Source organism: Vigna angularis, chromosome 11 (genome assembly GCF_016808095.1).
Source record: "Vigna angularis cultivar LongXiaoDou No.4 chromosome 11, ASM1680809v1, whole genome shotgun sequence".
In the NCBI taxonomy this organism is placed as follows: Eukaryota; Viridiplantae; Streptophyta; class Magnoliopsida; order Fabales; family Fabaceae; genus Vigna; species Vigna angularis.
In genome coordinates this window covers 19,138,988-19,164,701 of record NC_068980.1, presented here as the reverse complement: position 1 = coordinate 19,164,701, position 25,714 = coordinate 19,138,988, and the positions used below count along the sequence as shown (strand labels likewise).

The window sequence follows — 25,714 nt, the reverse complement described above, 5'->3', positions numbered from 1 at the left end:
AGTGGGAATTGGATTTGGTGAGCAATAAATGAAGGTGCATTGGGAAGTGTAGCTATAAGGATATTAAAATTTTCAACATAGCTGTTGAGTCACAAGGAGACAAAGACAAAATGAATGAAAAATTATGAAAGTGTTCCATGATATGCACTTGTAACCATGTCCTAGGTGGACCTCTAAGAATGCTTGTTACATTCAACTATATATATATATATATATATATATATATATATATATATATATATATATATATATATATATATATATATATATATATATATATATATATATATATATATATATATATATATATATATATATATATATATATATATATACATAATTATAAACTATTTATCCGTAACTAATTATTTAGAAAAAATAATTACAGCAAAAACGAACAAAAGCCTGATACAAAATTATACAATGATTAATCTGTTTAATTCCAACATAGCCTCAAATCTCCTTCATGTTGACATGTGATAAAATGTCTCATTAAGAAAATACATTTTCTAAACAAAGAATTAAAATGCACCCAAATTTGAGTACACTACATGACAGAATTATAGCATGGATTGAAATGTGAAACTGACAAAATCCAAGTAGCTTTTAAATGAGCTTTTGGTGATAACCATCTAAACAAAGAAAATGTGTATAAAGCATGACATAGCTAAACAAAAACATTTGAACTTTCTTTAGACAAAGAAATTAGTAATCCACCCTTTTCACAATTCTATAACTACATGTTGGGAATCATAAAAATGTCAACAGAGCATAAGAACAGAATCTTAGCTAGCTTGGATGAGAAAAATCACAGCAGAAAAAATTCCCAGAAGCACTGTGAAAAGGTTCAAGCTATGCCCCAAAGTAGAAGCTGCAGAAAATTTAGAATTCGACCTGCAGGTAAAGACAAAGTACATTTAAGAAGAGAAGACAAAAGGTAGTAAAAGAATGTCAATGCAGCATGAGAAATATGGTGTACGTCTGCAAGTACTTGAGGGCACCACAATATAGAACATTATCTGGTGCAGTCATCTCAGTATCACCCTTTTCTTCTGGATTGATGATCCTAAGATAGGTTTCTTGGCCTAGGTACCACCTGTCCAGGTTTTCTGCTCTCAGGTTCCATGATCCAACGTTGTCAAGGGATATCAGGATCGCTGTCCATCCTCCAGGAAAAACCTGTCCAATGCCAACAAACAACCATTCACATAGAATTCACTATCTACATCTTATGAAAAACTCGAAACATTTAACACTTCCAAAGTGCAACTTATTGATTAGATATACAATTATATTATCACTTTCTGACTAAATCTCATACAAAGTATTATAAGCATTAAAGCTTCTAGTTTTCATGAGTATTGGAAAAATACATGAAAAACAACTTACTGTAGAAATAATCCAATCCCACCATATCACCCTTTTACATTTACAGTGGCAATTTCTTACCTGAGTTGTGCAGCGAGATATTGCATCCCACTTGTTATAAGAACCTCTAGAATTTTCTGTCCAATCACCGTAGTCCATGCTGGATTCAACAAAAAATGTTATGAACTGTGACCACAGACAATATTGTGCACTTCAAGAACAAAAGGAAGGAAAAGAGATTCTCACCCAACTACAAAAAAGGAGTAGCCATCCAGATGAAAGTTTTGAATAGAGGAATCATTGTTTTGCAATATAACCTCAATGAAGCCCTTGTACGTAGCATTGATAATTGATCTGTCAATTTTTGGTGTTCTGTTCATTGGCTTGCTGGGAAAATCAAGTTTATATATTCCTTTTAAATCATGCTGGTCAGCAAGCCGGAATGGAAGGTCAGGCTTGAGAAATGAGATTCCATTAATAGCAGCCCGATTTGTACCATTAATCGGCACCAGTGACGTAACCTTTAACACATAAGTATCAGTTATATTGATGGAGCCATACCGAAAGGATCCTTGAGGATTTGGACGAGCACCACTAGCAGATGTATTTTGCCTGCTCAACAGAACATGAAAGATTCAGTTCATACACAACTGTGTGTGAAAACATAAATAATAAACAAAATACAGAAACTGATGTGTATGTCCTTTAAACTTGTCATAATCTTTCATAAAAATGTTTTAGTAGTGGAAGAATTTGATGACACGTTAGCCTCATTGACAATGACTATCACGATGAATTTTCAATCCGTTTGCTGAGGAATCAGTTCATTTAGATTGAACACAGTATAACAGAATGAAATATGTTTGCTTTATATGGAATACCAGATGAACCAAAGGACAAATAGATCAAAGGATAACGCAATATTAGCTGCATTCACTGTGATTAAATTCTCTATGATATCCAAATTCTGAATGACAAACCTGACACTTCTTGCTTGGTTCATCGAAGCAGTCTTGTCATAAAAATCATCTGGTGGGGGAGGCAGAGGACCACTTGCTGGGCCCTTGGAATTTGAATAGTGTAAAATTGCAACACCAGTAACTTTCTGCCACAAAGACTCATTCACAAACCTGGCACTGGCAACAATATAGTAGTCCGTACTTGCATTCTGGTCAGTAGAAAGCAGAAAAGAGTAAGACTGGCCAGCATGAATATCGAAATTGGTAAAATTTGATTGAGTTGTGTAATGCCCCTCTGTCTCCACCAACAGTAGATTATGATTTTGAATTCGGAAATTCAAAGAAGTTGAGATCCCCACATTGTGGACACGAATTCGGTAAGTCTTGCCTGCCATGTACATTTGTACTTTCAGTCAATAATCAAACGTTCCACCACTAAGATAATTTCTAGATGAAAAAGCAATGGTAACATTTAAAGGGGGTAAATAACTTGAAATGCATTTTAAGAAACACACGAAGCCAGCAGAGGCCGATCTATATTACCATGCTATACCACACCATTAATCACAATAGCCTCCAAAGTCATTAGTGGATGCAAAATATGGTTATCTTCCTGTCCTAAACTACTACAGTACACTATAAGAAAAAGGAAAAAAAAACATACATTTCCTGTGCTAATAGAAATCATGCAGAAATCAAAAACAGGAAATGGTCATACATATTAACATATGATCCTTTTGAGACCGTGCAAATAATGTTACAAAGAGGACAGAATTGTAAGTAAAAAATGTAACAGGTGGAAGCAATGAAAGACACCAAATTCTCCAATAGTAAGTATACATAAAAAGGAAATGGTTAAGATGACAAATGCAAACTGAAAAGATCTTGAAAATAAGGAGAGAGAGAGAGAGAGAGAGAGAGAGAGAGAGAGAGAGAGAGAGAGGGAGAGAGAGAGAAGGTCACAGGCTTCAATAGTGACCTTAATGATACCTTTAAATTTAAATATAAAAGATCATTCGCTAAATAGAAGAGAAGACTAAATTACCTGGATCAACTGTGATTTTTTCATGATCAATGCCACTAGGAACAAGAGTAGTGTTGTACTGGAAGGGTCCCTTCCCATTGATGAGAACACCATCTGGTATCCCTAGGTCTTTTCCACCATCAAGTGTTGCTCTAAGGGCCTACACTTTCAAAAAGAATGCATAATAGGAATTGGAAAAATAATCACAACTCACTCCATCTCCCATATTCACAAAAGAAACATTTAACATAAGCCAATGACTAACCGTGTGGTTCTGAGTATACCAATCACCAATGATAATGAAAATATCTCCATCTGGCTGTGGAAAAGGAAGTGGGATGATTTCCCTATTATTGATGACAAAGGGACCAAAGCCACCAGAGGCTCTTTGGAAATTAAGAGAAGGGAAGTAAAAGAAACTCCCAATTTGATCCTTGACTTGGAATTGGTACGTCCAATTCCATTTGGAAGGAATTGGACAATTTGTGCCAAGGACTCCATCTTGCCATGAGTTTCGCCGCATTTGAACCCCCGGCCTACCATAATCATCAGTCACAAATTTGTCGAATTATAAAACACACAGATGATAAAGAAAGTGAAAAGTAACATAATATAACACTGGAACCAACCATGTCATCAGAAGTTCTTCATCCAATCCATTGTATACATTCACAATTATATGGTTATTGGTTGTAACATTGATGAGAGGTCCGGGAAACTTCCCGTCGATAGCTATGACCTGTGATCACATTTTTCCAACACTGAAATCAGCCAAATTTTTGTCTAAATATTATACTTGAAGTAAAATTAACTAAAGCAAAAAGGGGAAAATGTGTTTTAGGCTCCTCAGTTTCCGGTCAAAAATGGTCTTATTCCTAATACTTAAAAAGAATGATTTTGGTCGTTGTACATTTGACATTTGGTCAATTCCAATCTCACTGAAAAAGTTCTGGCAAGGAAAATTCACCAACTATAAAAGACAACCAAAACCTTAGTTTTCAAATTATAGGGAACTATAACAAATTTTGACTGAAAATTGAGAGACCTAGAATATATTTTACCCAGAATAAAATTACCAAAAAAATTAACTTGGATGAAATGAAATAGGAAATTGAAGAACTGAATGGAAATGACAAAATAATAGAAAAGTAAAAAGTGGGGAAGAGAGACTCAAAAACCGTGTGTAAAATCTCCCAAATCTCAACAAAAATCCCACAAGGGCCACACCTCAACCCTTCCACCAGCTTCAATATTCACTCATATGGTGTAAAGCACGTATTTCATCAAGATACTAGTTTGTTTAATCTTTACTATTTCATATAGGGGACATTTGCATGAATGAAAACAGAAGTAAAACCAAAACTAAAAGAAAAAGAAAAAAGGTTTACAAAACAGAGACTACGTTTGACCCATTTTCAAGTTTAGCAGAAGCCCAATTCCATACACTGGTTTCACGTTTAAAGAATACTAACACACACATGAAAATGTAAGCTGAAAAGAGATCGTAATTAAAAAAATAAACTCGTGCGATTGATAAATAGTAGAAAAAGAAAACAAGAGCAACCCAAAAGAACCCTTCTAAGAAAAGAACCGGGTTCGATGATTTCCAGTGACCCAGATGATAAAGCGACGCAATTTCAATGGGAAAGAAAGAGCAGAAGGAAGAAGGAACCTGTTGAGGAACACCCAAAGGGGAAACAGTGGTGTAGGAGACGCGCAGTTCATTGTAAACCGTTGGGTCGCCACCAAAACAGAGTCTTGAAAGCAGAGCAATGTGCACCAACAGAGTGAAGGCAGAGAGAACCATCTTCATGATGAGTTTCCAAAGTGTGTGCAAAACACCAGACGTTACCAATGGAAAATTATAGCTACGATTTATATAGCATCATATGATTGTGAAAGTTTCTGGGTTTCTTCAAAATCAGAGAGAGAGAAGAAACGGCTATTTGCATATTTCTAACGCCTGACTTGTAATAAGGGAAAAAAGAAATAATAATAATAGTAATAAAAATAATAAAATTATATTTCAAAAAGATAGTGCTACTATTGGGTGGACTTTAATTAATTAATTTTTGACCAGTAATTGGTTGAGTCTGTTGATGTTCTTTTTGAAAACATAAATTCAAAAGTCTATATTAGTACTTTGGTCTCTTCAATTTCTATTACTAATTTACATGTACAGAGAATTTGTAATTTTGATTTGATCTTCAATTTTATATGTTTTTATTTTAGTTTAATTTAATTTTTATTAACTATTTGATGTCTCTGAACATGAAAGTTCTTATACCAAGTCATGAGTCTTATAAAATCTGAGCTGATATGGCATAAAAAAAAAATAAGACTCACTTAAAAATAATATTTTTATTTTGAAAATATATATTAATAGCCATAATTAAATAAATATTAAAAAGAGTGTGAAATTATAAAACCCTTTCATTAATTAAAAGTGATGTGATATAACAAAATTCATTAAATTTATATTAAGACAATAATGACTAGGAAATTAAGATATTTTAAATAATTAATTAATAGTATTGGTTTAATGTTCAATACTATATGCTTTTATTTTGGTTTAATGGAATAAAGTTGTAATACAATTATTAAAGGTAATATATGCTTGTAGTATTCTTTATATTATTCATTATACTTTTATCATAAATAATTTGAATCAATACTTAATTAAAAAGTTGAACTGAAATTATTGAAAGATTAAACTTACCATGAAAAACTAAAATATAAAATTAAATGTTAAAAGACGAAACTCTTAAAACTTTTGTCATGTTTTTAATAATTATTGTACATTAGATTCTTATTTCCAAACTTTGTGTGTAATTTTTATTTCTACTTTTTTATTAATTATTCATGTAACGATTTAAAAATATAAAACTATTATGAAGAATAATGATTTCACTTTCACTTAAGAAATCTCATTAATCTACACAGCAATTAAGGAATTTCCAACCATGAATTATTCTAACAAAACAAGGAAAGAATTTTTTATTAAACAAATTTAGCATTCTATAAAGTTAAAAATATCTCAATAAATATCTCTGATTCCCTTCCTAATTTTATTAAAAATAGTATTCGTAATTTATTTCTTTGAAAATAGCTAGGATACAATTTTTTTAAAATATTTTATTTAGAATATTTATTGTCTTTTAAATTGAATACCAAATTTGATAGATTGAAATTTTTTTTTTCAAAATTAGTTTGAATACTTAATTTCTTGAAGGACTAAAATTGTATTTCTTAAAATAAGATATATTAAAATAATTTTTTAAATTAGAAAACAACACAAAAAGTATTTCAAAATTTAAAGGTTAAAAAACATAATTAATCCTAAAATTAGTCATGTTTTTTTAGTAAATAATTAATTGAGGTCATCCATACTTAATTCCTATTTGAAAACATTAAGTTCAAATTCTATAAATAGAAAACATCCAACCATAAAAGTCAATTTTCAGTATATGTGGAATAATTTAAAGAGGACTGTAATAATCTGATACATATTATTACTAGAAAGAGAGTTATAATTATAAAATACATAAATGGTATTGTAAAAAATAATGATGCAACAGTGTAAAAATAGGTTTGTAATGAATGTATATTTTCTGTTTTTTATGTTGCCTATTTCCTGTGTCTTTTGATATATTAAAAAGGTTTTCAATATTTTTTAAAATATTAAAATTAGTCTATTTTAAAGACATTGTAAGAAAACAGCACCAAAAATATAATTGAAAATTCAAATTCATTTATAATAAGCCAATTTGAAAAGTTGATAAAATAGATTAAGTCAAATTAAAAAAAAATAATTATATAATATAAAAAGGTACTTTTAGTCTAATTTATTTGGTATCGAATGAAACTAGTTTGGAAGTAAAAACATGTGAATTAATTTATTAGATTAAATATGTTTTCAATTTTCAATTTTTTTATATAAAATCAAAGTTTGTTTAAAAAATTTTAAAATATTTTGATCTTCAAAATTTTAAATATATATATATATATATATAATATTGTAATCTAATAATATAACGTCTCAAACAAATTTTATATTAATATTTGAATTATTTATATTATTTAACACATACATTTTCATTTTTAAAAAGTATATTCTTTAAAATATAAATATTTTTTTAAAAAAGCCTGGGAGAGAAAATGACAATAAATAATTTCTTAAAAATATTATTTATTAATTTTAAAAACCATATTTTTGTTGTTAAAATAAACTAATAATTTGTCAAACAAACATCACAAATCTTAACAAATCACTTAATCATAAATTCATAAATTCTACACACATTATGGAAATTCAATTTCTTTAAATTTACAGAATATAAGATGAATTTGGAAAATAAGCTTAAAGTGATAGTGGAAAACGTAGGACTAGTAAGAATGATGACAAAAATATTTTAAACTTTTTTGGGTATTAGAACTCTGAAAAAGGGTCAACATCTTAATATATTAATTCCTTTTCTAACTTTTATGAAATAAATAATTTAATTTTTTACATTTAACTTCCATACTTACAACGTACTTTCTACTTTTTTTTTCAATTTAATTTTGACACGAATTATTTTTTGTCATTGGAAATAATAACTAATAGGCTTAAGCATCAGTTGCTTTGAACCCAACATCATCGATATAGTATGATTTGAATTTAATATTTTAAAATTTATATCTAATTATTTAATTTATTGAGTTAGTCAAATATAAATTATTTAAATTACAAATTTAATTTGAATAAGTTATCAGGATTCTGGATTTATATTAAAGAAAAATATTTTGAATAAATAAAATTAATATAATAAATCGTTAACCTAACAAAAATTACGTATGATTTTAATAATAATTATTACGATGAATTACGTTTCTATATACATTACTATTAAATTTTAACAAAAAGTTATCATAATAATAAAATAAAAATAAAAATTCAAAATTATTTACAAATTTATAAATGTTAAAACATCATTTTCATATTGAATCATATATCCATAACATTTTAGTTTATTATTTAAATTCATAAAATTCTAATTTATTATTTGAATTCCATACAACTATTCATTTTATTTAATTTTATTTATTGACCTAATCCAATCTAAACATGTGTTTAAACTTACCTTAAAACTCAGGTCTAACGATTAAGATATTCAAATTGTATACGGTATTTATGTTTTTAATATAATTAGTATTAAATATTTGACTTGTTAAACACGCAGTGGATTATTTAATCTGACTTATTTGTGATAATGATGTATTGATTGATGAAGTATGAGCATTGATTGACGGTATTTGATAAACTTGAGACTTGTTATTTTCAGTAATTCCAATCTTTCATGTTAAATATGTAATTCAATTCATACCAAATTCATCAACTTAATTACCCATTTTTAATCCAAACACACCCTCAAATTCTATGCATTAAAGGTTTTTCATATGGATAATTATCACTTTTTATTTTAAGTAATCCGTACTAATAGTAGTAGCAGTATGACCAAACACAATAATATCTTATTAATTCTATTCATTAAAAGTAAAATATATTCACTGACTCTACTATTTAATTTTGAAAAGAGTCACTGAATAAGTGAAATTATTACAAGTTATATTATCGATGTTCAGAAATTAAATTTGAATTCATATAAATATATTTGATTAAAATTTTTAAATTAATTTATCTTAACATTTTTGCATTGCATAAATAAATCATTTCATAAATATTCTTTTCTTTAAATTTATTTTATAATCATTTTCAATAAAACACAATTATGACATATTAGTATTTAATTATATAACTCAATTATTTTTCTTTGCAGTCGTATCAATCTTATTTATTATATTTTTCATTTTAATTATTTTTTTTCTTAACTCAAAATTATTTTATTTATATAAGAATTTAGAAAATCGTGTTTTAAAAATGTATAGTATATTTAAAATAGTATGACTTTATTATTTTAATATTAAAGGTGAAAATACAAATCAAATTTTGATAAATAAATTTTATTATTTTAAAATACACATTTTTTTAAAAAAAAATAGTTTTTTTTTCATTTTTTTTTAGGTTTTCTCTTAAATCAAGATTCACATAAAAGTTTATATTGATTTGACTCATTGAGCCTACCTTCAATCTTCTTTCAAACAACATGAGTTTGGAAAGAATTTCACTATAAAGATATAGAATTTATGGATATATAAATCTACAATTGCAATCTTAACCTCTAACAATCAACAATGGTTTTATTGTAATACTACATGCAATCACCTTTATCTCTTGCCTACACAATAAGTATACACAACAATTATCAAGTTTACAATGAATGTAAGGAAAATAATACTCCTCAAAGTGTAGATGGCACACTAAAACTATAATAAGTCACCACTAAACTACATTCAACCATGCTTGAAGACTTATTAACTTGATTTTCAAGTATTAAAATTCTTTGTTCTCCGATAATGCTTGCTAGCATTTCTTTCTTCGCAAATCAATGTTTTGGGTAGCACACACTTATTGCATAATTGAGACTAGACCCATTTATATACAAAAACATGTTACTAGTATTTTTATCGATTATATTTTAACATAATCATTTTAAACAGTGAGCCTATATTTCTTGTCTTGCATTTTAACAAATTTAATAATCAATTAAAGTCTAGCATTTCTAACTTGTTCAAAATAGTTGGGACATAACAAAAAACATATCAAGCACGTTTAGGACATCATCAAAAACACATTACTAATCAATTTTCTCTTTTTTCAACCATTTTTGCTCTTTTTTTATGATGTCCAAATTATGTTCCTACATTTAAAGGTTTTCCCTCTTTTGATACATCGTAAAAAACACGTTACTAATCAATTTGCTTCCCCTTTCAACATATACAAACAATATATACATAAATATATATATATCTCTAATTTGATGATTTTACTCTAATAACTCAACTATTTACTTATATAATTAAGTTATTCTAATATAAGAATTTCCATATTTACAACAAGAATCATGGGATATAATTCACTTTCCTAACATGTTAAGGACATTATTAGGTTAGTTAAAATTATAGAGTGGTCTATTGTTAAATTTATAACTGTAAGAACCTAGAAAATAGAGCATTAGAGTAGATAATTAAAATAATGAGACGAGCATTTTATTTTAAAATAATTTGATAATATAAATAGAATTTTCTAGAGCTCGGTTCATTATTAAAATCACCTCTATCTCTCTTGAACACTATTCTCCTTGAGTTCTCTCACTTCTCTCTAACCTTTCTCACTCCTCAATCATCTGTTCAACTATCAGGAAGTGCCTAAGCGATCCCTGAGGCGGAGGCTACTTATCTATCCGATCAGATTTTCCATTAGAGCAGGCAAGTTTCGTGCTCTTTTTCTTAATTTTCCCAAATCAGTGATCATGTCAAGAATCTGTTCTTGCATGTATTAATATGTGTTCTTCTTCAGTTCTTAGCTCAATTTAGGTTCTAAGGTTGGTTTTTCCTCACTAATTGGTGAATTGAAGGTTTTCTAGTTTTTTACTTGCGGTGCAAGTCTCGGTTGGGATTTTATAGAGTTGTGTAGTGTTTCTCTAAGGTAAGGAAAGCTAGAGTTGCGTTGACTTAGAACTGTTATGAATGCATGATGAATTTGTAAATAATGAGTTGGTTGAACTAATTTATGTTTTAACATGTATGTGGTGTATAATTTGAATGTTGTACTGTGCAAATTGATGATCTGAGTAATTACACATGACTGGGTACTGTTAGATCTGTAATTAGTAGTATAAAATGTTAAGGAAACTATGAATGTGTTGATTTGGTTTTGAATGTATCCATATGGCTGTGGTTATGGTGAGTTTTAGGAAGTGGAGGAGTAAAAATGAAAATTTGGGGTTTGGTGCGCATTTAGTTAGTGGGGAAGGTTTTGGTAAGTCAAATAGGATTGTTTTGAGCACTTAAGTTATTCAAAAACATGTCAAAAGTGGTAGAATTAGATTTGGGTTTCTAAGTTGAGAAATTTAGAGTTTTGAAGAGAGAATTGACTCTTAAACACTTTAGATTGATGGTAGGAAGGGTTAGAAATGTTTAGTCAAGTCCAGTTAGGTATATAATACAATTTAGGAGAGTTACAAGTTGGGAAAAATTGTTAGAATTGGTAAACTTGGGTTGAGTCGCATAATTCTGCAGAATTTGTGCTGCAAAATTATGCAGACTCGTTGAGCGAATAGATTCGCACAACGAGTGGTCATGGCGAGTTGCTTTCTGTTTAAGCAATTCGCACAGCGAGATGATGCGTTGTGCAAATGGTTGTGGGGTTTGCTCTTTGTTTGATGATCCACACAATGAATCAGTCTGCTGAGCGCCTAAAGATGGTCTAGGGTCACTGTCAGCTTTATTTGAATGGCGAAGGGGTGCGCACATCAAGTGTTTGGGAGGCCTGGACCACTGTCTAGACTTTCGCATAGCGAATTAGGATGCTATGCGAGGGGTTGAGGTCTGACACCACTGGGAGTTTATTCACACAGCGAGAATGGTCGCTATGCGAGAAACATCTGGATTCGCTCAGCAAGGGTATGCGCAGAGTGAATGGTACAGGTTTTTGTTCACTCTTTTCTTCTTTCTTTTAAGTTGATCTAAATGAATTGTTGAGTGCATTATGAAGTAGGTTTGAGTGTGTCTTACAACATATATAATTGATTATTGTCATGAGTACGTTTCCAAGTGAAGGTATATGAATTATAAGTGGTGAAAGTAAGTTTCAATGTGGAGTCTCTTGTGAGATTCCTGTTTGTTTAGAATGAATGCATGAGCTTAGTCTTAAGGGTTATCTTGAAACTCCAATGGTCTTTCACTCTCGTATAGAGAGGATTGATCCATGTCGTGAGGAGTAGCATGATGTCTTAGTCTTGCAGGCTTCCAGTATGCCTCAAGGCGTGGTACAGACTAACCTTGTGAGTGCGGTAGGGTGAAACTCGTTGGCAATGACTTTGCAAAGCAGTAGAGGTCACCACAAGTGCACAACCCGTCATAGCTCGGTAATCATTCTAAGTCTGAACGGTCAAGTCTAGGTTATAACATGTTAGGATGTTTGAACTGGTTTATCTTGCTTGATTAATCTTGAGTATGTTATATGCTATGCAGTTGTATGAATTCTTTTATATCTAGCTTACCCTTTTATTTGTGATTGTGTTTTGTATGTTTGATATTCTTCCTTTGCAATGATCACCTTATGGGTGTGAGCAAAGGGAGATGAGGTGTCTCTAGAGCAGACTCTGGATGGCGAGGATGCTACAACATAGTTGAACTTTAGAGTAACTTATTGTATAATTTTGATAACTCCTTGTATCTAAAGTTTTAAATTTTATGATTATTTTGGATGACTGTAAAGATAGTACTTTATTTACTAGTCTAAGTGTTCTATCATATTATTTTGTGACTATTATAATATAGTTTATGGCTATATTTTAAGATGTTACGGTAACTAAGAACATAATTGTTACATAAAATTATATAGATATCCTGAAGTAATATTTTGATTTTACGAGGATCCAAATTAGAATTATTTAAGTATGAATGTGAGGATTATGATTCTAATTGTAAAAAAGGTAAACACACCATATTAAGGTTTTGTTTTCTCTCTGTTTCACTAAGAAATATAATAAGATCGATGCTTAAGACCTTTTTATATTTGGAAGATAATGTACTCGTTTTTAATTCCATCAACACATAATTTCCCATAGCAAACTCATCTACACTCACGTTTTTATAATGAATTAGGTTATAGATTCATTAAAAATTAAACATATGATTGTGCATTTTGGATCAATACGGGTAAAAGCATGCGTTAGATGCAATTTCCTTTATTTCCTTTACTGGACCTTTTTAATATAATGCAGTTTAGTTATTATTTTTGAAAAATTATAAATTTTTATTTGAAAAATATAACAAAATTTTTAAAATTATAGAAATTTTGTTTAGATAAAAGTTTTATTTAGAAAAAATATATAAAAATAGAAAAACTTGTGGGAGCAATACCACTTGATTGGTACAAAAATCTCTTCCTTGGTATTCCCATGGAATAAAGCTGAATTAACAATGGATTCAGACAATGTTTTTACAGTCTCGTACATGAATAAACGTGTTCTTTTGTCTCGAAAAACTCAAAGAGTGTTTATGTCTCGGCCTTAATGAAAAAAATTAAAATTTAATCCAATTTGAATTTCATATTTTTTTCATTTGAAGAATGTAGTTGTTTCTAGAAAGACACAATTTGCCATATTATAATATTCCACAGCTTTTTTTCTTGTTTAAATAAATTGACCTTTATATAAGCCACTTCCTTTTAGTTACATTAACATATGTGTCAGATTGTGGCACTTCTTTTTACACCGTTCATTAAATCTTATTACAGTAGTTATTATTATTATTATTATTATTATTTTGGTATATTTCATAATTTTCCATTACTTACAGTCATTATTATTAATTTTTCATTTTAAGAAATGAGTTTTAAGGGAAAAGTTTCAAATCCAAAACTAATTTTATACCTCAATCCAAAAGTATAACAGATGTTATTGTAAATGTAATACTAAAATGGATAATATTTGAATTTGTTTAAATTATGTGGTATTATTAATTATGCATTTGAATAGGCATGGATGTTTGTGGCGTGGTGGTTTTGGGGGAATGTTAGGCATTAAGGAAATGGGTTTCACTATCATGGTGAGTGTGCATGGAGCAATAACATCTCAATCAAAATCATTAATCAATGAAAACAAAGAATGGTGTTAATAGGCCACCATGTTATCATGATAAATCTTGGTTTCTTGAAATTCTTTCCAGTAAAAAGTTCCTCTCCAATAATGGATTTTATCCATAAAAAAAAAATAAAAAATACACCAATCTTACTTCTTAAAAACTATGTTTCAATAAAGGTAAATCAAATGAAATTTAATTGATTTAATGTTTGGTAAACAAAGACGAATAAATGAATACAACTATATGATAAATAATATAGGGATTTTAACTATTTTATAAATTTATTTTTTCATATAACTTTCTCTCCCATTTTTTTTTCTTTCTACATCTCCATATATAAAATATCCTTGTCATAATGCCATCATAATCATTCCATTGTGTAACGTTAAATGTTTTTCGTATTTCGTGATAATAAATATAGGTTCTTATTGCATAATCTCAAAATATTATGGATTACCTAATTCAGACTATAATTCTAGAAAAAAACTTTCTTAACTACCCAATTCGTAAATTACTACTAGTAATATACTTTTAGATACACTATTCTAAATTTTCTAAAATATCTTGAATGTATTCAAGAAGAATGAGATTTTTATTTATTTAAACAATGGACAAATGATGTTTTAATAATTCTTCTAAATATACGGGTGCAAAAGTAAGGTATGAGAGTGGTACGTAAGTAAGTTAAAATATGGCTGGCCCAAAGTAGAAGCCCGTTAATAAACCTTTGGTTGGAAATTGCTTCCTGCACCCCATGTTTTGTTTCTTCACCCTTTCCATCTCCTCAACACCCACATTCCTAACATACAACAAATACCAATAGAGAGAAGCAAAAATCAGAAAAAGAGAAAAAAAAAAGAAGAAAAGAGGATTGGTTTACATGAGCCACTTTTCTACAAAGAACAGAAATTGAGAACCTGAGGAGGAGAGAGCAAAAGTGATGAGCACTAAAAATCAGAGACCAAAGGGCATCCAAATGAAAGAAAACATGGGGTGCAGGAAGCAATGATCCCCTTGGTTCTTGGCCAGCGGCTGCAGAGACAATGACTGGATTTTGTTTTGTTTCAATACATAAAGAGACAAATTTGGTCTCATGTCTAAAGAATGATTTGGAATAGAAAGAGAGTGTGAAAGAAGGAAATCTTGAGCTTAGTTAAAATGAATGATTAAGGTGAGATTGAACTAAAACTAAAAGAATCTTTACCATGGTAGTATGTTAAATTTTAGAGCTATAGCTTAAAATCTCTAGCACTATCATTGGTGATAAAATCTTGGGTTCTTCTCGCCAATACGTCGCAACTTTTCTCTCGCTTTAGTCTAATAGTATATGGCTGTTGCTTTTAGAAGGAATACAAATTTCTTTTTATAATGCATCTAAAAAGTAATGGCATATCTCTTTTTGATAACGAAAATTTCCTTTTCCTATGACTGCCATTAAGCCAGCTTCGTTTTTGTATTTTTCTGATTGCTATTATATGCTCCATTTTCTATTGCACTCGAGAATTCAGAGTTCAAAATTAATTATTCTGACAGTAATAGTTGTAAAAAAAGGATGAAATATCAGCAGGACTCATTTTCTTTATAGGAATTGGATACACGTTCCAAAGAAAATTACTACGGTTAAGAAACTTGTTTATATGTATTCACAAAGACTGTAATATACACACATTCATCTTTGTGGAAAACGAAATGCGTATTTTAAATTAAAAGGATAAAGAGTATAATTTAAGCATATCTAAGAGAATAACTTAGTATTTTCCCGTACAAGTATATGTTTTAATAAATGGTAAGATGCTCGATTTCAAGCTCATGAGGTTATATCATTGTTGGTACCATTCTCCTTGTCAAAACTTCATTGATCTTCCCTTATCCATCTAACTAGGCACCACACACATTTGAATCCGATCTGTTATTGTACACCTCAAGCTCTACCCAGCTACATCCCGCAACTTTCTTTACTCCAGTGCCTCTTATACTCTTCCGAATCTTATTAGCATCATCCCATCGTTCAGAACCGGCATACATGTTAGACAGCAAAGCAAGAGTACCAACACCAACCCTTTTCCCCCTTAGGTGTCCCTTTATCCATTCAGACATCTTTTCATTACCATGGATTTTGCAAGCTCGTAGAAGAGCTCCCCAAATAGGCCATTCAGCTTCAACAGGCATGCTTCTAAGGAAAGCCTCAGCTTCATCAAACAAACCAGCACGTCCATACATATCCACAACACAACCATAATGCCTCATCTGTGGCACAATTCCATAAAAATCTTTCATTGCTTTGAAAAACATAACCCCTTCATTCACCAACCCCGCATGGCTACATGCAGATAACACCCCAATAAAAGTAACATCATCAGGCTCAACCCCTTCAACCAACATGCGGGAAAATAGCTCCAACGTTCTTTTCCCATAACCGTTCATGGCAAGCCCAGAGATAACAGTGCCCCACGAGATAACATCCTTGTGCTCAATCATGTCAAAAACCCTAAACCCCACTTGCATGTCTCCACACTTCACATACATGTTGAGCAAAGCATTCCCAATATTTCCATCAACCACAAGGTCTTGTCGTGAGTCAATATACGAATGCACCCACTGCCCCAAACTCAATGCTCCAATAGAGGCACACGCTGATAAAACAGTTACTACAGTTGCCTCGTTTGGTTCAGCTTCTGCACTATGCACCATTCGTTTAAACACACCAAAAGCCTCCTCGCAGTAACCACCACGCGCGTAACCCATCAACAAAGTGGTCCAAGTAATCACGTCCCTCACAGACATTTTATCAAACAGGTTCTTGGCATATTTCAACGCCCCACTCTTTGCGTACAAGTCCAACACCGCGTTGTAAAAAACAACATTCACGTTGGCAATCATCCTCACGCCGTAAGCGTGAACGGACTTGCCGAGCCTCAGAGCCTTAAGAGACGAACACGCGCACAACGCGCCGACGAGGGTGGCTGCATTGGGTTCGACACTTCTGGGCTCCGAGTTCATTTCGGAAAAATGTTGAAGGGCTTGGGCCTCGAAGCCCGATTTGGCGAGGCCCGATATCAGTGAGGTCCATGAAACGACGTCGGGGGAGGGAATCGACCGGAAAAGGTTTGAGGCGGCGACGACGTCGTTGCGGGCGAGGTAGGAGTAGAGGAGCGAGTTCTGGATGAAGATGTCGACGTAGTGACCGGATTTGATGAGCCGCGCGTGGATTTCGAGAGCCTTGGAGTGAGCGTAGTTGGAGGAGCAGGCCTTGAGGGCGTGGGTGAAGGTGTAGTGATTGTGCGAGAAAGGGTGTGAGAGCATTTGGTTGTAGAGATGAAAGAATGCATTTTTAGAATTTGTGAGAAGTGATAGTAAAGGGTTCAACAATTGGGGATTAGGGTTTGTGAGGAGTTGTTGTTGAGCGCGAATTGCTATTTGATTCAGATTCTGAGCCTTCATAGGTTGTGAACAAAGTGATTGATAGTTCAATCAAAATTCATTAACTTGATGAATGATTGTTGATCTACATGTGTCAATAACAATACATAAATCATCATCATCATAATCATAATGAGAATAATATAAATAAACACTCTTCATTGATTTTGATCAAAGGGAAAGGGACGTATGAAAGCAGAGTTCAATTGCCAAATCTTTAAGGAGATCTTAATGTTTATGTCAGTTGCATTGTTGAATACAAATAATCTTGCAGCTCCATATATTGCTTCAGTTGGGTAAATTCTACTTGTGATCACAATTCTTCCTCCTTGAGCAAAGCTCTCAATAATTGAATGGTCAACCTGATCAAATTGGAAAGTTAACTGTGTATTTAACTAAAACAAAATAGACATAAGTTTTATTAAACTACATATGAACATGCATTCCCTATATGGAAACAAAATCTAGAGAGAAAACCAATGATAAAAACTAAAATAGGTAATGTACAACCACACACCAAGTGAACAAGAAGTGCAATTCACACTTACCAATACCCTCATTGATAATTTTTCATCACTAAGGATTGGAACTTTGCTGCCATAAATTGGCTTTGCAACATCAGAAGCCTTTGATGATCTACATCACACCCAATAACTCATTACCATGTTTCTTCTTTAAAAAGAGAAAATCTGTATTACCAAGTGCAAATTCCTACCTTGTTTCATCAACACAGAAGAAAGTGGTAGTATTAGAAAGGCGAAAATAAATTGGGGTTTGTTCAGAAAGTGAGTCGTCTGCTATTGCCAGAAGACCAAATGGTCCAAAAGCACTTCTGTCTGCTACACCACCCCTTCCACAACCTATGTTGCTCTCACCAATACTTTCGGAGTTCAACCATTCAATCTCAAATTCAGCAAATATGTCCAACTGGGATATTTTTGGGAAATGAAAATAGTTGTTGATCAGTACAATTACTGTGAGTGACAGTGCAACAAAAACATTTGAGTAAACATACGTAATTCTACACACAAACCTGTGTCGCTAGGCTTATGTTTAGTGGCACAACAGAGCCAGGCTTAACCACCACTCCTTCAAATTCATCACTACTTAGTCTCAAGCTTTCTACTTCCTCCACTGGCCACAGAAGCAAATTAGTCCCAGTCTTGTTATCAAACGACACTGTTCTTGGAATTGTCTAATAAAACAGAAAAGATGTACTTAAGCTTTATATTCACAAAGTTATAAACTCAACCATGAAAAATAACAGCATTTCATCAAACACTTTTCATGCGCATTTCTAACTTCACCATCAAACTAGTTACATTACATCCTATTATTCATTTTCAAAATGGAAAATTTAACACAAATGTCGCTAAACTAAAATCACAATTAAAGTTGAAGAAGCAAAAGATAGAATTAAAGTTAAAAAAGCAAAATTGATACCTGAAGAGAAGCCCAACCCTTTCTTAAGTCATCACTTTCTATATCAGTTTCATTGACCCAACCCCATAGAATTCTCCTCTCTTTTTCTTTGTCATAGAAAGTCTTCGAAGCATAGTATCTTCCATAGTCCAAAAGCAACCCGATACCCACATCCTTAAGCGGGTTATCGGGTACCCATGTATCGTTTTCAACAAAATAGGTCCCAATTGCATAACTATCTACCCTTGCGTTATCCAAACTAGCTTTTAAGACGTGCTTAACATATGGCCCATTAACTGAAGTATCCAAACCCTTAGACCCATTTATCGAAACCGGGTAAAAGTCTAAACATTCCCACATACCCGTACCCGGAACTGCATGCAAGTAGTGATCATTTTGCTCAAAGTTGATGAAATCAATGGTTGTGTAAACTAACGAAAGGCCCGTTTTTCCTTTCTTTGACCCAATTGCGACCCTCCATTTTTCATCCGGCCCGATCCAACCCGTGGTCGGGTCTCGGAAGTCCTTGGATCCGATCCCGGGCGGGGGCACTAAGATCGGGTTACCCGCATACTTGACCCAATCGAGAAGAAGTGGATCAGATAGATTGGCAGGGTATGCAAGGTTTTGCACTTGCACATACTGATTGGTGTCACCCGTGTAAAGCATTCTGATTTTGCCATCTGGCAGAATCGTGGCAGATCCAGTCCATACACCGTTGATATCGTACCACTTGTTAGGAAGCATGGCAATGGGTAGATAGAGCCAATGAATCATGTCCCTTGATACTGCATGGCCCCATGTGATGTTCCCCCACACAGCTGAATCAGGATTATATTGGTAAAACAGATGATACCATCCCATGTGAAACAATGGACCTGCAATCGTAGGATAAAATCTCAAAATTTCAAACCCTAATAATTGGAAACATATATTGCTCATTGGAAACATCTTCCATGCTATCAATTTAAGATATTTACTTTATCTTATATGGCATAACTTTTTTTAACATTTTCATTATAATTACTATTTAAAATTATAGATAAAAATATGAAATTTAAAATTACATCATTTTGATTATGAACACATTTCTTACATTTTTTATTACTTCAACAGATAAAAAAAATTATATTAAAAGTTAATAACTATCTATGCTAAAATAAATAAATATAAGTAATAAAATCCTAATCATTAGTTTTAATTAATTATAGAAATTTTATTTATTTAATGTAATTGAAATATTTAAGATATGTTTTTCATAATATTGTTCTTTACATTTTAACTAATTACTTACAATGTTACTTTAGTTGTTGAACATGAACTTAGAAACTACTTTTTTTTACCACTAAGAAATTGGCTACTATTTCAATAAAACATACATACTATTGTGCTATAAATATAAACCAATTATCCTAAACTATTTAAGTTTATTTTATTAATTAAGTTATGGTATATAATTTTCAATCAATGATCACTTAAAGATATTTCATTCAAGATAGCCTTTTTCATATCTGAAAATCGTGATTCTTAATGATTATTAAAATTACGAAGATTAAGATTTATGATTTTCATAAATGACAAGAATGGGTTTGGTTGGTAAAAAAAATTCCCAAGAAGATTTATATAAATAGTTTAGAAAATAAATATTTGAAGGATGTACGAATCTAAGGAAATATTCAATTTTTATAATTTTGGGTGTTAATATGGTCCATGTTAAATTTTATTGTCATATTTAAAGGAGAATAACTTTTATATAAAAATAAAAAAAAATAACATAATATTTTTTCATAAATATTAATTATTTAATGTAATGATTCATAAATTTGTATTTTAGAAATTAGAGTGGTTTAGAAACAAGGTTACTTGATTATTTTAATATTAAATTTTTTTAATATAAATAAGTTTTATTATCTTGAATCACATCATCAATCTAAATTTTTTAATTCTAGAACTCTCTACTCTCTCTTAGCTTTCTAATCATCTGTTCATTTATTTAAAGATCGGAGATTGTAAAAAATTTTCTTGAGTTGAGTTCTCTATTTCCATCAAATTAGTTTTTCGAATAGAGTAATTTGATTTTCTACTTCTTCCTTTGGTTTATTTTGTCTTTCTTTACATGCGAACTATCTGGATCACATATAGGGTTTGAGTCTTCTATGAAATTCTATGTTGATTACTAATTCTAATGGTGTATTGTGTTTCTATTGTTCGTAAGAACAAATTGAGTTTCTTTTACTTTTGGAACTGTTGTAGGATTTCTAGAGTTATTTGACAATACTTTAAATAATGGAACTACTAATATTGTTGGTTGAATTGTTAAATAATTTGTATGTCATATGGTTGTGTGTTGCTTGTATTTGCTTGAATTGGTGTTAAGTTGAGGAAATGAGGATTTGAACATTTGCTTAAATTGGTATGTATTATAACATTGAAAACTGATTTTGAATCAACACTAAGTCAGAAATACTAACTTGATCATCTGAGTAGGTCTCTAGTTTTCCAAATCACATAATTAAGTTAGCTAAAATCTAATATTGCGTTGAGCACAAACTTAATTATGTTATATTTTCTTGTAACATTTTTTTTATATAAAAATGACACTTTTAATTTTATACTTCGGATAAACTAAAAATTCTAATAAGAAAAAGATGATGTTGTACTTGATATCAATTTTAATAGATGTGATTTAGTAAATACTAATAATTTTTAATATATTATAGATATATAAATAAAATTTTTATAATATATAAAGAGATCCAATCCTCATATTATCACTTAATTTATGAGCAAGAATCAAACTTAAACTCATACTATAAATATATATATATATATATATATATATATATATATATATATATATATATATATGTATATATATATATATATATATATATATATATATATAGCCGTGGATAAATTTATCATTTCCCATTATTTAATAAATATTTCTTTAATTTATATTTCTTACTATAAGATGTCTACAGAATAAGAATAGCTTAGATAAAATTCTCATAAATATTTTAAGAAAAAAAATTCTCTAAGAAATCAAAATTAGTTTAAACACAAGTTAATTTATTAAAAAATTATATTAGTTTTAAAATATGGTTTTTAGTTTATACATATGTTAATTTTACCCGACTTAACCTTTCTATAAGCATTGATGACAAAGTTTATCTAAATTTCACGTATCTCTTTCTTAAAGACATTATTTTAACGTAGAAATATCATGCAAACAAATTTTATTTCTCCACAAAATCATTTCCTTTTTCCTTTTATACTCTAAAAACTGATAAAGTTCTAATTTACATTCTTAATAGCTTACAATTTGTTATATTTTCTAGGTTTTATTTGTTTATAAATAGGAATAATAAGAACAATGAATTAAAAAAGAAGAAGCATTAAATAGTAGTAGGTGAAGAAAATTTTGAGGTTAGAATGTGGATAAGAATAAATGTGGAGTTTATAATTATGGACCAATGGGGACAGTTATCTATCAATTTATATAGTTTTATTTATTTTTATTTTTTAAGAAAATGTCACTATTAATACGACAATAATCGAATATATATATATATATATATATATATATATATATATAATATTGGGTTATCTAGTAACTTTCAGTATCTGAGAAAGTAGATATACACCATTTCCACATTAACAAGAATAATGGATTATCTATTTTACATTAAAAGTTTCAGATTATCATTTATTTATAATATTTTTAAAATTGTATACTAAGATTCAACTTATCTAAAGTAAGTAACTCATTATAGAAAATAAAGTAAAAAAGAAAAGAAAATCTTATTATAAATAAAAAAAGTGACCATTTTCACTAGACATGTTCATCAACTTGAATCAATGCAGTCCACTTAAGAATTCAAGTTAAATCAATTAAATTATGTAAAATTCAGTTTACTTTAATCAACTCAAAATCACAGCAATCTAATTCAGTGAAAATTATTTTAAGTGTTAGATTTTTAATTTACCAATTCAACCAACATCAACCAAATCAATAATATTTTTTTCATTATATATGAAGTTTTATATTATAGTTGTATTAATTTTCTAATTATTTAGTTTATATGTAAGTAAAGTGCAATACAAAACCTTTTTTTTTTCTAACTATAGAACTAGGTGCAAATTTTAGATAAAAATATGTTTGTTTTTCTCAAAACAAAACTTTATATATCTACTTAATTAAACTAGATGATTCAAACCAAATCAACTTATTCCTAATATAATTTAAATTTTATTTGTTGTAAATCCCTAAATTTTACATATAGAAAATATCACAAGCATATGTCAAGAATTTAAAACGAAAGTGAATTAAAACATTCATTTCCGGTAAAAATAAATAAGATAACAAAATATATAGTTAAATTTTTTTTCACAAACTTATTGTTATAAATTTTCTTTTCAAAGTTAGTATCTTCATCTCTTATCATTTACCTATGCTAATATTTTCCGAACTTTTTTTTGAATAACTCACACATTATGTTTAAGTGTTACTTAATAATGATTTATTTTAGCTACACTATAAAATTATAATAAAAATGTGATAGGATATATATTATAAAAGAAAAAGGAACAGAAAATAAAATTGAGAAATAAAATCATACCGTCAGGATCTGGAGCCCATCGAAGCAAACATCATGAGCAGGAAACATGAACAGCAGTGGTTATGTAACAGTAACATTAAAAGAAGCAAAGAAAAAACAATAACAGAATTGGAATGAAAATGAAGCAAGAAAATATACAGACCTACCATTCATCCAATTTTTTTGTGGCTGAAAATGAAAAGCTGTTCTTTGCCAAGAAAACATGGCGTTGGTCCAATTGTATGAAACTTTCTGGAAAAGGGATGGATTGGATTTGGGAGAAACACCTTGAGCCAACCCTCTGGGGGAGATGTTAGAATCAAAAGGGCTGCTTTCTGTGTTGCTATTCTCCAATTTTTCTAAGTGGTTTTGGCTCTTGATCATGGTCAATGCAAGCAATGACAGAAGAAAAACAATGGAATAAAGGATCACACAGATACCCTTTGATGGTTTATGGCCATTTTCGTTCAGTCTTGGTGGGTGATTAAGCAAAGGGGTGTGTGGTGGAGCATGATCAAGATTGGCCTCCATGTTTCAGCTATGGTGGAGAAGTTTGAAGCTTTTCAGAGTGAAAATGGTAGATGAAGAAAAAAATGGGATTTATGAGAGTGAAAATGGTAGATGAAGAAAAAATGGGTCACGCGGAAGTTGGATATAAGAATGGTGGTTCCAATAGGATTGGAAAAGAGGACAACAACAAAAATAAATTGATTTTTTTTTTAATAAAAAGTAGATTTTATATTGCATTTTAAATAGGTTGTACAATTTCAAAGATTGCTTTTAGCATGAGATATGGTGACTTTCTTGAATTAAAGACGATTAAAGACTTTAATTTGTACATCCTTTCATTGTCAAGAGATATTCAAGAGTTTGTGGAGGACATTTGAAAATCTATAAGTAGGATACTTCTTTCTTTTGTTGTTGTAATTTAAATTCTTCTGTAATTGTTTTTGTCTTGTTGTATTCATATTGATTATTATATTTTTACAAGTCAATTTGATTTCATAGTAAGGTTATTCTAACAAATTTATAAAATTAATTTGATTTGAAAGGAAAAGTAAAAATATAGAAAATTAATGGAATAAAGTGTAAAATTAATTTTTTTGAAGTATTGATAAAAAAAATTCTCATAATATACTTTTTATGAAATTAGACATATTTAATTCTGTTGTTAAGAAGCATCTCACTCAAATAGTATAATATCATTTAAGTGAGAAAGATTATTTAATGAGAAATGAGATTTTTTAAACTATGTAGAATTAACTCGATATCTCAAATATTTTTAAATATTAACAATAAAAAATGTAAGTTAGTCTCTTAAATTTTAACTAAAATAAGAAAGTGAAATATTTTCAATAAATATATTGAGTGCCAAAAGTAATATTAGATATATTGATGAAGAATAAAATTGTAAATCATTTTTTAAAAGTGATAAAAAGGAAGTTAGATGAAGATAAAAACACTATAAATTCTATTTCTTTACCTATTTTGAAACATTATACTAATGATTCAATTATTTAATTAGATGAAATTCTTAAGATTTTTCTAATTATAAGTGAAAAATTTTCTTATTTGGAATATGATCAAGAAAACAGATCTTCAAATATACAATATTCAATAAGTCAAAGAGATTAAATTAAAAGAATTTATCTAAAATAAAATTCCTATCAAATATAATTAATTTTCAAACGAAAAACATAAAACAGAAAATACATGTATATTAAATATCTTTGTTAAGAAACCTGTTCATTTTAACATTATCATCTTCATGTGAAGTTTCGTCGTAGTAATTTTTATATCCCTAAACTAATCACCCATATATATATATATATATATATATATATATATATATATATATATATATATATATATATATATATATTATATGGATATACTATTTTCATTTAGAGAGCTAAGAAATTGTTCCAAACATGATTTTCTCTCACCCGATTATATAACCTATAGAATAAGATTGCGCTTACCAAATATGAACTCGAGAGTAAATGTAAATTTAATTAATTGAATTCGCTCAAAAGAATTAGCTTAATGGAATGACTTGGATGCAATAATGAGTTGAATAAAATGAAATATGGTTTATTTATGTATTTTATAACTACTCTTCTTAGTATTATTTATCTAAGATTGAGTTAATTGATATTATTTGAAGA

General features: G+C 29.8%; 3 protein-coding genes across 5 annotated transcripts; all 3 read right to left on the bottom strand.

The window, feature by feature from the left end:
- Nucleotides 1–580: 580 nt before the first annotated feature.
- On the bottom strand, nt 581–5,304 carry LOC108347812 (monocopper oxidase-like protein SKS1). 2 transcript variants are annotated; one of them, XM_017587236.2, is made up of 9 exons: nt 5,024–5,304; nt 3,981–4,090; nt 3,617–3,887; nt 3,373–3,511; nt 2,349–2,715; nt 1,615–1,980; nt 1,450–1,528; nt 980–1,179; nt 581–894 (listed from the first exon to the last, which is right to left on the bottom strand). In XM_017587236.2, the coding sequence occupies exons 1-9, from the start codon at nt 5,162–5,164 to the stop codon at nt 786–788; spliced, it is 1,782 nt and encodes a 593-aa protein (XP_017442725.1). In that variant the 5' UTR covers nt 5,165–5,304; the 3' UTR covers nt 581–785. The 2 variants fall into 2 exon arrangements, with proteins under 2 accessions (XP_017442725.1, XP_017442726.1); XM_017587237.2 differs by having other exon boundaries at nt 992–1,179.
- Nucleotides 5,305–15,779: 10,475 nt separating this feature from the next.
- Nucleotides 15,780–17,548, bottom strand: LOC108347820 (pentatricopeptide repeat-containing protein At1g08070, chloroplastic-like). Its single transcript, XM_017587246.2, has one exon. It carries the CDS (start codon nt 17,542–17,544, stop codon nt 15,982–15,984), a length of 1,563 nt encoding a protein of 520 aa, XP_017442735.1. The 5' UTR covers nt 17,545–17,548; the 3' UTR covers nt 15,780–15,981.
- Nucleotides 17,548–24,194, bottom strand: LOC108347819 (beta-fructofuranosidase, soluble isoenzyme I). Of its 2 annotated transcripts, XM_017587245.2 has the most exons (7): nt 23,714–24,194; nt 23,568–23,576; nt 18,967–19,823; nt 18,557–18,718; nt 18,239–18,450; nt 18,072–18,159; nt 17,548–17,885 (listed from the first exon to the last, which is right to left on the bottom strand). In XM_017587245.2, exons 1-7 carry the CDS (start codon nt 24,075–24,077, stop codon nt 17,682–17,684), a joined length of 1,896 nt encoding a protein of 631 aa, XP_017442734.2. In that variant the 5' UTR covers nt 24,078–24,194; the 3' UTR covers nt 17,548–17,681. The 2 variants fall into 2 exon arrangements, with proteins under 2 accessions (XP_017442734.2, XP_052726998.1); XM_052871038.1 differs by lacking the exon at nt 23,568–23,576.
- Between the last annotated feature and the right edge of the window lie 1,520 nt (nt 24,195–25,714).